Here is a 15,945-nt window from a genome sequence, read left to right on the forward strand (position 1 = left end):
ATAATTGGTAGTTATGGTAGGCGAGTCGCCATAGAGTTTCCCCCTTCTCCAGCCGTTGAGTCTCCGATCACGCTTTGTTTAGTTCCAACAATAAATGTTAGTGCAACCGAGTATGATTACACCTTCTAACCTGTCTCTCCACTTCCTTGTTTTCAGATGTGGAGGTGCCGCACGGTTCTCAGGGCAGTGAGGCTTTTCAGTTCCAACCCCCACTGCCTCCTGGCACCCCTCCCATCTTCACGCCACCTCTCCCCAAAGGTACCCCACCAGTGACGCCCAGTGACTCACCCCAGACCCGAGCAGCATCTGCAGCTATGGACGAGGATGCCCTGACCCTGGAGGAGCTTGAAGAACAGCAGAGGCGGATATGGGCGGCTCTGGAGCAGGCCGAGAGTGTCAACAGTGATTCTGATATCCCCGTTGACACACCTTTAACTGGGAATTCTGTTGCCTCTTCACCTTGTCCAAATGAACCAGACCTCTCTGTTCCTGAGGGAAAACCATCAGAAAAACAGATGCCAGTTGAAGCCGAGGTGCCACTTGAAGCCGAAGTGCCACTTGAAGCCGAGATGCCACTTGAAGCCGAGGTGCCACTTGAAGCTGAGGTACTGCTTAAAGCCGAGGCGCCCAACACTTGTATAGAGAAATCTCAAGTTGAACATTCCCCAGCGAGTCCAGATGCAGAGGCTACGTTGCTTTGTCCGAAGGAAAAGGAAGAGCCTGCTCAGGTTGACTCTGAAGGTGTCCTTCTCAATAATGGCAGTGTTGTATCAAACTCGGACATTAGCAATGGGGGCAGCCAGAAGCTGCTCCATCCGGGCACCAGTCCTTCTACAACCACTAAAACTCATAGTCCCATACCTGACATGAGCAAGTTTGCAACAGGAATAACTCCATTTGAATTTGAGAATATGGCAGAATCTACTGGAATGTATCTCAGGATAAGAAACTTGTTAAAAAACTCTCCCCGAAACCAGCAAAAAAACAAAAAGGCTTCCGAGTAAGGCTTGCTGGAACACCAACAACTATTTAATTAATTGTCTCTCACTTTTTTTGTTCTGTCAATTAATTCTAAGTGGACAGATAAAATTGTTTTCCTATTTGTCCCTCTCGTGTTTAAAAATCTATCCCAGGCTTAATTGTGGTCTACAGCCAAGCCTGTTTTTAAGACTAGGCCTGCTAGTTTACTATATTTTATTCCCTCCAGCAAAAACTTGGGTTAGGAGCAGGTTTAGAGATAGTTTGTTAAGGTTTATACTATTTTTGGATTGTGAGTTTCGTCAGAGTGATGGTTTTTATCTGTCTTTTGTACGTTGTTTTCCGTTTCTACGTTTTGCTAACTATCCTGTACATAAGTTTAATATATCACTTTTTAAAAGAAAAAAAAAAAAACTCTAACCATTTTAAAGTCACATTTCAACTCCAGCAACCAAATGAGTAAAATCAGGGAGGAGCAGCTTTGTCTTATTTGGGGTATTTTTGTAAGTGATTTACATGCATCAATTTTAATGACACTTTTACTTTTTTGTAACCTCATTCTTCACATAAGCCTGCGATACAGGTATGTTCATGTTTGTGGACAGAGGTTTAATAAATTAGCTTTCTTAAACGTAATCTAAGACTTTGAATATGAAAAAAAGTGATTCACAGTGAAGTTAGTATATACAACCATAAATCTGAAAGTAGATTATGTGGTTGTAAAAATACGAAGCAAATATAGTTCTAAGAAATTACAAATTTGGGTGTTTTTAGTGGATTTCAGCCTTAAATCTAAAAACAGTACAATCTTTCAAAGTAATCATTTCAAAAAAAAAAAAAAAATGGAGGCAGCTAGCCCTTGTACAGCAGTCTTTTCTACATTTGAACCCTAAGATAATTGATAGTTAAAAATATATTTAAACAACTGTCTCAATTGACAGATGAATAAGACAGACTGAAACTTTGGCTTTCGTCTTGTGTGGGATTTCTTCACACCTTTATACTAGGTCAAGTCCCTGAAAATAAACGTTTAGATTATTTTGAATTACTAGTCTCCCATAGTGTAATCCAGCTCTCTGGCCAGCAGAGGGAGCAAAAGGAAACCACTCTGAAGTTAGTGTTTAAGAATTTCTGTAATCAAATGTATGGTTCTACAAACCATATACGGAAGGAAAACAATAGGAAAAGGGCAAGTTGCATTTGAAAGCCCTCACAGAATATGCTAGAAATAGAACAAAATGTTACTTTTGGCATCTTTCTGTGTTTAAGTACGTGGTAAAAATGATCTTTTACATTCGTTTACATTGTGTTCTTACATACATTATATTACGTACCCAACATTTTTGTCAGGTAAATATCACCACATTGTGGAAATAACATAAGAGAACCAATGCATAGAAAGGTTCACGGACTTGTCAACGTTCAAGAAGTAGTTATGGAGAGATGTCAAATCTTCAGTTAAAGACTTGAGTATTCCTGCTATCAGAAGTGGTCTTAAAAAGAAAACTCTGCTGCTGCTGATTCGATTCCGATTCAGCCACCCTGTAGCACAGAGTAGAACTGCTCCATAGGGTTTCCAAGAAGAGGCTGGTGGATTTGAACTGCCAGCCTTTTGGTTAGCAGCCGTAATATACTGTAGCTCTTAACCACTGTAACCTCAGGGCTCCATAAAAGCAATGGTTTCTCAAAAAAAAAAAAAAAAAAAAAATTTCCTGTTTCTTCGTTTGTTCACTTAGTTATTAAGAGCACACTTGTAATAAGTGTTGTTCAACCCCCTCAGTTACGATGAGATCCAGTAAAGAACTTGGGCCATTTGGTGGGAGAATCACCTAGGGAGGAAGTAGCTTCAGATTAGAGAACCACTGGTTTAAGTATTCGTTCGGAAGGTATTTGAAGACTTTTGGAGAGAGATTACCCTTGAGCTAAACCTTAAAGACTAGGTAGGTAAAAGGAAACCCAAGACACATTGAAGAAACTCATCTACAGGATCAACTGTCTGCATGAGCCGTGGCCTCATCTACTGTGAGACCAGAAGAACTAGATGGTGCCCGACTACCACTACCAGTCATTCTCATCACAGCCACAATAGATGGATCCTGACAGAATGGGAGAAAAATGTGGAACAGACCTCAAAATCTTAAAAAAAAGTCCAGCGTTATCGTATTGATTGATAGTGGAGGACTCCCCAAGACTAATTCCGTAAGATGACACTCTTTAAACCTTGAAATGAAACTCCCCAGAGATCATCTTTTAGCTGTATAACAGATTGCCTCACAAAATAAAGAATATCACCCGTGAGTACTGCATTTCTTTAAGAAATCATATATATGAAACCAAAAGGTCAGTTTTTTTTTTTTTTTTTAAATGAGCAGGTTAAAAAAAAAAAAACCCAGTGCCGTCAAGTTGATTCCGACTCATAGCAACCCTATAGGACAGTAGAACTGCCCCACAGAGGTTCCAAGGAGCGCCTGGCGGATTCGAACTGCCGACCCTTTGGTTGGCAGCTGTAGGAGGCAGGAAAACTAGATGACTGGAAACAACATCCAGAATGGAAATAATGAGAATGTTCATACATTGTGAGGAATATAACCAATGTCACTGAAATATATGTGTGGAAATTGTTGAATGGGAACCTAATCTGCTGTGTAAACTTGTACCGAAAACACAATAAAATATCATCTAAAAGAACAAGGCTAGGTAGAATTGCCATAGACAAAATGAGCATTGAAATGGGCAGGAAATGGCATGAGTCAAACAGTATAGGATGGTATCAATTACTCTTTGATAATAACTCTTGATTGCTTTGTTATGGGGTTTGAATTTTAATAGGGAAAAGGATGGTAAAGATGGTTAAGTGGGGAGATGACCTGATCTTAGTGGTATTTCGGGAAGATGAATCCTAACACAGAATTCAGAATGAGTTAAAGAGAGGAGACAGTTTATAGAAGGGAGCCCAGAAAAATAGGCATAGTTGCCTTGAAGAGATGCCCCATTATAAAAAGTTACTCAATGTGCTGTGTTTGAGTATTGTGGTGACAGTGTTGGGTGGAGGAACGAGTTCTTGTTTGGACTTGCCTGTGCTGGGACAGGTCTCCAGGTGTGGATAGGTGAGATCATAAACAAACACCTATACTTCTAGTTGGACTTGGAGCTTGGGTGGGGACCTGTTTCTTGCTTTGCCTTATGTCAAAAGGAATGTGGATTGTAACACAGGTTGCTCAAACAAGGACGGCTCTGACATCTCCTTGGCCAGGTACGTGGGAAGAAGATACTGCCCTTACTAAAATACCAAATGAACTTTTTTTTTTTTTACTTATTTCAAAAGTTTACATTTCCTTAAGTGATCAAAAAAGAACAACCTGCTTTCTACCAATAAGAGGCTTCCTAAAATCCTAGTTGATTTTATTGTTCAAGTTCTCTGCTAGAATCCTCTTGCCCTTCTGTCTTGTACTTTGTATCATTAGCAGGTAAAACCAACAAGGATGTCTTAACAATTTGAGTAGCCAAGTTACTTTTAAGGCATGACTCAATTCCCAAGAACCCAATGGTGTCTTCACACAATCTGTAGGATTTAGGAAAATTCCTTTTCCTTCACCTTAATATATTTGTTTGATTTAATGATATAAATTCGCTTCAAAATGTTTAGGGTTAAATTACTGTTTTTAAACGGAACCAAAAAAAAAAAAAAAACCTGTTGCTATTGATCAATTCCAACTCCAGAGGACAGAGTAGAACTACCCCATAGGGTTTCCAAGGAGTGGTTGGTGGATTCAAACTGCCAACCTTTTGGTTAGCAGCCATAGCTTTTAACCACTACACCACAAGGGTTTCCTTTGAAAGGGAAGTGTTTATAAATAATCCTTAAATTCAGAGCCATTTCTATATTCTTAGTAAATTAGAAGCCTCTGAGCGGGCGTGTTTTATAAGTCACCAACAATATAGATAGAATTTTTATATGGGGGTGGAGGGAAGAAAAGTGACAGCTATCTAAAAAAAGGAAAAAACATTTTTTTGGTCTTCTAAAGAAATAACTACATTTTGAGGGAAAAAATGGAGTGAGGCTGAAAGATTTAATTAAAGTGAGTGACCTCCCTCCCTTTCATATAGTTGCAGAACTTGTCTTTTTCATCCACGTTTAGGTTTTGAAATTGTGGGTTTTATGATTTAAGAAATAGCCCCTCTGTAAAATTCACACCCTTACACTTCTGTTAGCTGAGGTTGTCTACATACAAGATACAATTTCTAGTATACTAGCATTTGCAATTAAATTATACCCTTTCATAACCATTTAAGGAATAAAATGTGATACTGGATTTTTCTTTGTTTAAAATGTTTACTTTTTATATCGTAAGCAGAAGGAATAATAAAGCCATAAATATGAAGGAAAATAACCCATCAAGGAAGGCCCACGCATTTTTCTTCATACAGTACAAAGAAGTTAGTTTTATCACTAGGCATTTTTTCTAAACCCAAAGCCTTTTTTTTTTTTTTTCCAAAATGGAAATTCTCGATTTTGTTTCTGATTACAAACAGTACATGTTTAGTGTATAAAATTCTAATAGAAAAGAATACTATAAAGATCCTTAAATGTACGTTTTAACAAAATTCAGATTATGTTATACTTTTCATGTTGGTATTTGAAATGTAATTATTCTTAATGGCTAGATAGTTGTATACCATATTTTATTTATTATTGTTTACAGGATTTTGCTAGCAGTGTGCAATGAATATTCCTAAAGAGAAGTTGTTACATATTTGTGGAAATATGTGCATTGAATGTATTCCTGGATTATAAATCAGATTGGATATGTTATGTTTATTAGCAATTTGTATTTCTTCTATGAATTTTTATATCCTTTGCTTGTTATTCTATTGGGTTACTTAATTATATACACCAACTCATTATTAAAAATTACGTAGCTTTTGTTAGATAAGCTATGGAATTATTCTTTCAATTTGTCATATCTGTTTTAACTTGTTTATGCTATTTTTGGTAGTATAGAAGTTTCAAGTTCTTACAAGTCAAATCTTTGACTCTTTTATGAATTTTCAATTTTGGTGCAATATTCTATTTTCAAAAAGGCTTTTTGTTTTGAAAGTTCACCATCTGATATCCAATAATGTAGTTTCTTGTATTCTTCCTTACAGTGCTCCAAGTTCATTTTCATGTAGATGATTTTACGAATTGTTGTCCAGATCTGGCTGGTACAAATGATGAATGCCCTTGGCTGCTAACCAAAAGGTTAGAGGTTCTAGTCCACCCAGAGGTGCCTTGGAAGAAAGGCCTGGTGATCTACTTCCAAAAAATCAGCCATTGAAAACCCTACATAGCACAGTTCTGCTCTTTCTGACACACATGGGATCCCTATGAGTCAGAAATGATTGGACATCAACTGGTATGCTTGAGTATATCACTGTAGTTACGTATTTACGGTTTCTTTCTGAATAAACTGGAAAGAATGTCATTTTCTTTTGTTGAATGATTTTTTACATACAGATTAAATGGACATCTATAAAGAATGACTATAGCAGAATGTCAAAAATATTTTATAACCTAACAAAAATATATATATGCATATACATGTATGCTTATATATGTACATATGTGTTTGTGTGTATATATATTCACATATATGTGTGTATGTATATATATACATTATACGTATATAGCTTCTAATCTTTTTATTAAGGAGCCCTGGCGGTGCGGGGGTTAAGAACTTGGCTGCTAACGAAAGGTTGGTGGTTCGAACTCACCAGCAGTTCCGAGTGAGAAAGATGTGGCTGGCTGCTTGCCTAGAGATAACAGCCTTGGAAACCCTATGGGGCAGTTCTACTCTGTCCTTTTATTGTATTTATTATAATTTCCCATGATAATTGGCAATACAGTATTTGAGAAATTCTAGATATCAGAAATACAGTTTTTAAATTAAATTCACTGTCTGTCTACATTTGGAATTTTTGCAATACAAGGAATTATTGAAAATGCAAGGGGTGTGATGCTTACTCAGCTCTCTGCCATTCCTGACAGCTGAGATTGTTTCTCTGCAGTGGGTGACATCATACCAGACGGAGTTCTTAGTATTTCCAGTCCTGGAGACAGGCTCATTAGTCACAACTGAGAATGACAAATGAAACTGGATTAGGACAGGTTGTGAGATTAGAGCAGGGCAAATTTCTCACGAGCTTCTAACAAGTTTCTCTCTGTTCCTTCCAGATATCTGTTATGCTAGTCCTGATCTTAGACTCCAAAGGAATTTCTATGTTGTTTGTTGTCTCAATCCAGTTTAGTTTTAAAATGGTCATATATGAATATGTGGGGAAATATCAAGCCCTAAACCGGAGCTTAAGAAATAGGTCCATTTGAAAGCTAAAATATTCCATGGTACAGTGTAGCAAGTATGAATATTAATATGTTTTAGTACTCTTTTGAAACGCACCTATTTTGGCAATATCTGAGATTAAAAATAGGTAATTCCAGAATAGGGAAAAATATGAAGTGGGATAAAGTAGTGTTTAAAATCAGAAAGTACTGGGATAAGAAGGTCAAAGAGTAATATTAACAAACCAACCTAATTTTAGTGCAGGAAAAGAAAAAAACACTCTAAACTTATCCATTTGGCCTGCAAGAATGGGTTGCTCTTCCAAAGAAGTGTTTGTTTTGTGACTGGCCCAGAGGACCACGTTAAAGTTTAAAGTCAGATGTTTGAAGTCACTGAGGACTGATACGAGCCCTGGTGATAACAGCGGCTAACAGCTTCGCTGCTAACAAAATGTCAGCCTGGAACCTGGAAACCCTATGGGGCAGTTCTACTTTGTCCTATAGGGCCATTATGAGTCAGAATAGACTCGACTGCAACAGGTTTGGTTTTGTTTTTAAGGACTAACAAGGGGCCAGTGGTTGCTCCGAGGTAGAATTCTTATCTTCTTTATGGAAGACCTGGGTTCCATTGTGGCCAATGCACCTTATAAGCAACCACCACCAATCTGTCAGTGGATGCTTGCATGTTGGTATGATGCTGAACAGGTTTCAACGGAGCTTCCAGATTTAGATGGACTAGGAAGAAAGGCCTGGTGATCTCCTTCTGGAAATCAATCAATTAATACCCTATGGATCACAGCGGTCCAGTGCACAAGCAATTGTGGGGATGGTGCAGGTCTGGGCAGCATTTTATTCCATTGTGTATGGGGTTGCCATGAGTTGGTGGACAACTAAGCGAGAGCTGCTAATGAGGATTGCTAATAAGTAATAGACGTCAGTTTGATAAAATTTAAAGTTGCCCCAAATTGAATCCTATCCATATAAATACGATAGTAGATGGCACAAATATTTAAGCACCTACCATAGGCAGTACGCTTTCCTGAGGCCCCTTGGCTTATACAGAGAGGAATAAGACCTCTAGTCCTGGTAGGAGATAGAAAGAACACGGTAAGCATCATATGCATACTACGAAGTCCTATGGAAAGTTCAGAGCAGACTGAGAATTCTACCACTCGTCAAGGTCCATTTGATGTTAGTCAAATAGAGGTGAGAGGCACAAGAATAACTTCAGAGAAAGATTAAACTTGTTGAAGCCATAATATAATGGAAAACATAGAAATAGATGACTTTAACAGTTAGAATTGGTCCTTAGAAATAGGTTAGAGGTACTGTGTGCTGGGCTGTGTTTCTGTACAATATCCTGAGAGGGGGATACACAAAGTTGGTACCAGAATCAGAGCCAGTTTGAAGACGTGACCACTGGAGCATCTGGTATCACCCAGTAAGTGAACTGATTAGCCTGCTCATATTGTTATGTTGTCAGGTGCCATCGAATTGATTCCACTCATACCAACCCCACGCAACACAGTAGAACTGCCCCATAGGGTTTCATAGGCTGTAATCTTTATGGGGGCAGATTGCCAGGTCTTTTCTCCCATGGAGCCGCTGGTGGGTTCAAACCACTGACCTTTAGGTTAGCAGCCAAGCACTTAACCTTGTGCTACCAGGGCACTTAGCGTGCTTATAGACAGGCTGAAATCTGTTCCATTTTCATCCTCTGTGGTTTTCCACCATCTCTGAGTGTTCAGAGACTTCCAGAGAGCGACAAGCATCTCGTAGCCAACATTTTGACAGTCCATACCTTTCCAGGTATTGAACGTGGCCAGCCCTGCAACAAGCCCTGGGGCCTATACCATAGCAAAGGTTCTCAAATTAGAATGAAGCACAAATTTTCTCTAAGGGGTCAACAAGTTCTCTACGAGAATTTTTCCATTTTGTAGCAATCATTTCTAGGATAATCCAAAAACCAGATAATATAAGCCTATTCCTGGTCATCTTGATGAGTTACCTTATAACCAAGCACTGCTGTGCAGTGTCAGTGCCCACGTTTCTGTTTGTTTGCTGTCATGTTGCTGCAAAAGTAATTCCTAAAGCACCTTCTAAATGAAGTGCTTCTCAAGCACAAACCACAGTCTCAGGGGTCTATGAGCTTTTCAGTGTAAGAAATACTAGCGTGGTGTATTTCACACTAGTGTTAAACAATAAATTTCCTTTTTCTTTCAACTAGTCTGAGTGAGGCTACCTGCTAAAATCATCCTGACTGATATAAACCCAAAACCAAACCCACCACAAGTGAGTCAATTTCAACTCATAGTGACCCCCGAGGGTTTCCAGATTGCCACAGGTGGCTTAGCAGTTGGTTGCTTTAACTACTGTGCCACCAGGGCGCCTTCCTAACTGATACAAACACTATTAAAATGTAAGAGGATTTTTGGCTAGCAGACCATGAACCTCAACATCTAACTGGCACGGCAAATGTAGGCACCCTTATATCTCCTTTTAGCTTTTGGAATTTCCCTTAAGACTCAAAGAGCTTTATCTGGCAGGAAGATATGCTTAGTTATTTCCAGGTAGCCTCTGGTTACCAGTCTTCGATGGGGTAATACTGGTTTTGCATTTAGGAGTATAAAGTGGTTCAATCTTTTTTGGAAGGCAATTTAAAAAAATTTAAACGTGCATGCTTTTTATTCAGCAGATATAATCTAAGAGTTAATCCTACAAACATATTGTATAAGCACACAACAAACATGCATATAAAGCTTTTTATTGAAGGAGTACTTGCATTAGCAAATGCTGAAAATAACCTAAATGTCTGTCAATAACAGCCTGGTTAAATCAGTATATACATAACCCTTTAGTGCAATAATTAACAACAAAATAAAAAAACAGTAGTTTACATCTTATGACAGGAATAAGGATCTATTTATTCCCTTGATAATATGTGTTAACTAAATAGTGTGTGTGTCCTACTAAGTTAATATGTATTATGTAATACGTTGGAAACCCTGGTGGCGTAGTGGTTAAGTGCTACGGCTGCTAACCAAAAGGTTGGCGCTTCAAATCCACCTGGTGCTCCCTGGAAACCCTGTAGAGCAGTTCTACTCTGTCCTATAGGGTTGCTACGAGTTGGGATTGACCCAAGGGCAATGGGTTTGGTTTTTTATATAATATATAAATTAATGTATATTACCATACATTATATATTAACTTTTATAACAATATACATGTTAACTAAATTATACATATTGAATTTATATGGTTAAGAAAATATGTATCGTATTGTTAGAAGATTATATATGTGTATATATATATTTATATTTATATACACAATTTTGATTTACAGCCTCAATATATATATTTATAAACCATTTTGATCCCCTACTTCATACCATACACAAAAATTCATTCTAGAATAAAAGATTTAATGTATAAAACAAGACTTTAGAATTTTTATGAGAAAATATAGGGAATGCTTTGTGACCTTGAGTTTTAAAAAACTGTTAATTGAAAAACACCATTAAAAAAAGGAAATAGGCTTCAGACTGGGAAAATATATATATATATATGTGTGTGTGTGTTTGTGTTTATATATATATGTATTTTATGTATAGAATCAATTTTTTTTAAAGAAACAGAATAATGAGCAAAGGGTATGAGAAGGCAATTTACATAAGAGGAGGTACTGAATGGCCAAATGAATAGATGCTCAAGCTCATTAGTTATCAGGAAAATGCAAGTTAAAACCACAATGAGAGATTATTTCAAATCTTTTAGATAATGTTTATTGTTTTAAATCATTAAATTTGGGGGCAACTTGTTACACAGCAGTAGGTAATACAGAGGGCAGTGGTTCCATGTATAATGCACATAATCTCAATTTAGGAGTTAAACCGGATTGTCAAGGACCTTCGTCTTGGATGCCGTTGCAAAGAGATGAAATACATTGGTTTGGGATTGACACTGGCACAATCCTACAATAAATGTGAACAGACGATTAAGTTGATCCATATGAAGTTGCCATTTTGTGGACAAAAACAACCGCATACCAGTCATTCCATGTGGTTCAATCTAAAAGTTGCCAAGAGTCTGAACGCAGACAAGCACACTGGTCAATTTTGTAGGAAGCCGGCAAACTCTGAGTTTATATCTCGATTGACTTTTACCTAGCCTCGAGCATTTAATTTACTTGGTCTCAGTTCTTTAATCTGTGAAATGGGGATAACACTTTACTTCCTGTTCTCAGAAGGATATAGTATTGTAACAAGTTATTAGCCTTTCCTTGCTACTCAGATTCTGAGATCTGAAGCAGCACATTATTGCTTGTTATTCACTATGGATGTATTTTTAGCTTGAAGACAGGGAAAAAATATCTGTGGCTGGCTTTCTCTGCCAGGCAGTGTGTTTTATGCAGTTTTTTTTTTTTTTTTTACAGGTAGATTAGCCTACACTTGGAAAGTTAGCTTTTTTTGGCAAGGAAAACATTGTATTTTTTCTAGCCCTTGAGCAATACCGTTTTGTCCATCGTCATATGCTCTGCTTTCTGACAGATATACCATACGTGAATAAATTCACTCAGATGAAATCTATTGTGTGACTGCATTTAGCCTTAAGGTACATGTACACGTATATTTGTTTGCTCATTGTTTATTTTTTAGTGCTAAACCAGAAGTAATGTATAAAGATTATATCATAAGAAAAAAATACAAACTGTTTTTCTCTTGCTCTTAAGCTCCTTGAAGTAAAACAGAGAAAGGAGACTTAACTTTAGCAAACTGAAGTCTTGTCATGTGGTGACTAAAGGAAGATGTCGTTATTCTTAGGTGCTACTGAGTTGATTCAGACTCACAGTGACCTCATGTGACAGAGTAGATCTGCCCCACAGGGTTTTCTAGATTGTAACCTTTCCAGGAGCAGATCTCCAGGTCTTTCTCCTTTGGAGCCGCCGGGTGGTTTCAAACCACCAACCTTTCAGTAAGCAGTTGAGTGCTTAGCCATTGAGCCACCAGGAATCCTTAAGGTAGCATAAAAAAGTTAGCTTCCTCACCAGAGGTGACAATTTTTGCTTTTCATCACTATATTTTTCACATAGTTACGAAGTGAAAATGCACTGTGGTACAACTCATTAGAAAATGGATTTAAGATGCCAAGATTCTCAGGTCTTAGGGGCTGATGGATGAACAGTGAAATGGAAGATTGAGATGATGAGTTCTAATACCAACTTGTGATTTTTTATAGGATAATGACAATTTTTTTTTGGTGTAAAAATATCTGTAACACAACTGTTTTAGTTATCTAGTACTTGCTATAACAGAAAATACCACAAGTGGATTGCTTTAATAAACAGAAGTTTATTCCGTCACAGTTTAGCAAGCTAGAAGTTCGAATTCAGGGTGTTAGCTCCACGGGAAGGCATTCTCTCTCTCTCTGTTGGCTCTGGAGGAAGGTATTTTGATCAACCTTCCCCTAGTCGAGGAGCTTCTCAGCTCCAAAGGATGTATGTGCTCTTCTGACTCTTCTTGCTTGGTGGTAATGAGGTCCCTCTCCTCTCTGCTAAAAAGAGATTGACTCAAAATATAACCTAATGGTGTAGATTGAATCCTGCCTCATTAACATAACTGCCTTTAATCCTGCCTTATTAACATCAAAGAGGTTAGGATTTACAACACATAGGATAATTCCATAGAACACAAAATGGAGGACAGCCACACAATACTGGGAATCATGGCCTAGCCAGGTTGACACACATATTGGGGGAACACAATTCAATCCATGACAATATTTGCCAATTTAAGTTTTTCATGTCTACCATTTAGTGGTAGTCTGCTTCTGTAAAGATTTACAGCCATGGTGTGTGAAGTGTTGCAAGCGGATTTTGTTTTGTTTCATTTAGATTTTAAGAAAGAGGATCTTGAATGTATTTACATACAAATAAGGGATCAGGAGAGGGGGAAGGGTGGAAGATACTGGAGAAAGATGGGTAATTAATGCATATGGTTGGCGTCGTTGTTCAACCTGAGACCTGCCCAGGTGTGCAGAAAGTTAAATTACCTTATCTGGGACAGAGGCCAGAACAATGAGATAATTTCTGTGTGAAAGTACCATTCCTGCTTGCATTCATAGGTGGTTTACAGGCATTATTAATCCAAGTGTTGTTTGAGGATTCTCCACTGAAGTTGAACTCCTATAACCAGCCTTAGTTCTCCCCTGAACCAATGCCCACCTTGGAGCAGGATACAGGACTACATAGCAGCCCCCAAAAGCATGTTCAAATTCACAAAGCATTCATAAGTGAGGTACATTTTCTGAAAATTTTGGACTAAAGCCCAGAAAGATGTTACACGTGTAGTACTAAAATAATACAAATCTTTACTAGCAGTTTCGGTTTTCTTCACGAAGTTCCTTTTCAACTAGCCTCTTAACCATTGATATTTATTTAATTCTTCCAGTTTCGGTTCTTATCAGGGTCTTTGCTCAGATAAATAGGTCTCTCCCTGTTGTTGTTGTGTGTTATCGAATCAATTCCAACTCCCAGTGCCCCTGACATAACAGAGACCTGCCCCATAGGGTTTCCTAGGCTGTAATGCTTACACAGAGCTCATTCCAAGTCTTTTCTCCATCAGGGTGTCTTTTCTACCAAGAGCAGCTGATGAGTTCGAACCACTGACCTTTTGGTGAGCAGCCAACCGCTTTAACTGCTACCCCACCAGGGCTCCTTAAGTCTCACCTCTCTGCTCTGCCATCCTTGGCCTCTTGGTTTTGTCTTCCTGATCATGACCTCAGAATAACAGCATTGCTACATCAGCTTCAGAGAGTGCGTTTGTGGCCATCCCCACCTACCAGGGAAGCAAAAGCTTTCCCAGAAGTGCCTCTAGGAGACTTTCCTAAGGAAACTCATAGGAAGTGAGCAAAAATTGTTGGGCAAGTTGCCATGCCAAAGATAATCAGGATTTGTTCAATAAACAGAGAGAAATGGATATTGGGACTTGGGTGGGCAATTAGCGATGTCAGCCACCTCTGACTCCTTTTAAGTGTGGTTGTCCTGGTTCTGGGTGTTTGGTTGGAGTTTGCTGCTAACATATGGTGTTTCTTGGCCCGGTCAGAGCTCAGTGGCCTCCTCCCTGCTGACTCAGCCTTGCCTGCTCTTGCTGGCAAAGCAAACACCTCTGAGTCTCTGCCATGCTGCTGCCACAATGGGCCCCAGAGCAGGTACACAAAGCTCTCACTGAGGCATTCATGCCTCTGATTATCTGAGACAGGCCGAGGAGCACAACTGGATCTTCCTGATGCCTGACCATACCACACCATCTTAACAATGTTGGCATAGAGACACCACCCTACAGATGAGTGGACTCCTTCCAGAGTTTCAAATGTGGAGTGGGGACAAAGGCTTCCTCTCCTAGATCTCAACCTACATACTTGTCTCCCTCATCTTTCTCTCTTCTTCCTCTCTCTCTATCACTTCCCAGGCCTAGAAGGGCAGCACTTTCTCTTATTTCTTCGATGTCATATCCTGCTTCCGCCCGTCTCCAGTCCCCTGGCTGAGACACAAGAGTGTCTTCCATTGGATTTCCACATGTAGAAAATGAAACAGGATCCATGCCCAGGGGCGGACCATCCAATAAGCGAGATAAACATACTTTCTAGTGTGTAGTAAACAATTTCACATGGGTTTCACCACATCTTTGGTGAAATTGTTCCCTGAAGACTAGTAAGTAAGCACAAGTGAGCCCATGCTTATCTCTTGATTTTTTATTTTTAGTATCTATTTTATTTATTTATTTTTATTGAGGTGAGATTCACATAACAAAATGAACCATTTTAAAGTGAATAAAAAGACGAAATAAAGTGAACAATTCACTGGCGTTTACTGCATTCACAATATGGCACGACCTCCACCTCTGTCTAGTTCCAGAACATTCTCCTTATGCAAAAAGTTACTTTCCATCCTCTCCATCTCTCCAACTCCCCCAGCCCCTGGCAACCAATATTCATCTGTCTCTATGGATTTGCCTACTCTGGGCTTTTCATATAAATGGAATCCTACAATATGTGGTCTTTTGTGAATGGCTTCTTTCACTTAGCATAATGCTTTTGAGGTTCTTCCACGTTGTAGGCTGGATCAGAACTTCATTCCTTTTTATTGCTGAATAATATTCCGTTGTATGGATAGACCACATTTTGTTTACCCATTCTTCCTTCGATGGACATTTGGGCTGTTTCCCCCTTTTGACTATTGTGAATAGTGCTACAATGTACAGTCATCTATGCATATTTGTTTGAGTCTTGCTTGACTTTTGCTGAAGATAAGCTCAACTCTTCATGCATCCAACAAATGTTGAGTTAGAACTGCTGCCTTAATCCCTGATTTGACTAGTGTTTTGCTTTTACTGGATAAGAGTCACAGGATCTCAAAAATTTTTGTGATGGGAACCTTAGAAGCCGCAGCGTTGAACCATCATGAAACTACACACACTCAAAGCACTAGAAGGCCTTAAATACAGTTCACATCAGGATGTGCGGCCTCACTGGCATTGTTCTTTGTTAACCAAACGTGTACAATTTGGCTTTTGTTTTCACAAGATGGTTTTCTTTGACCAGGCGATCGTTATGAATGCAAATGTTGTAGCTTGTCATTCTCTCATCGTTTA

The 15,945-nt window shown here is 38.7% G+C and overlaps 1 protein-coding gene across 3 annotated transcripts in view; it reads left to right on the forward strand.

Moving 5' to 3' along the window:
• Window positions 1–6,436, forward strand: part of ZCCHC8 (zinc finger CCHC-type containing 8) — a 30,458-nt gene extending 24,022 nt beyond the window's left edge. Inside the window, exons 14-15 of one of the 3 annotated variants that reach the window (XR_007514887.1) lie at window positions 157–4,231; window positions 6,127–6,436. Coding sequence is in view for 2 of the 3 variants with exons in the window: in XM_049865879.1 (XP_049721836.1) it covers window positions 157–1,004 (848 nt within the window). In the remaining variant the exon portion in view is untranslated. Of the gene's footprint in view, window positions 1–156; window positions 5,880–6,126 lie in introns of those variants that run through there. The other 2 variants (XM_049865879.1, XM_049865880.1) reach the window with 2 other exon arrangements.
• Window positions 6,437–15,945: the final 9,509 nt, after the last annotated feature.

This window comes from Elephas maximus, chromosome 22, assembly GCF_024166365.1.
Source record: "Elephas maximus indicus isolate mEleMax1 chromosome 22, mEleMax1 primary haplotype, whole genome shotgun sequence".
NCBI classification, from domain to species: Eukaryota; Metazoa; Chordata; class Mammalia; order Proboscidea; family Elephantidae; genus Elephas; species Elephas maximus.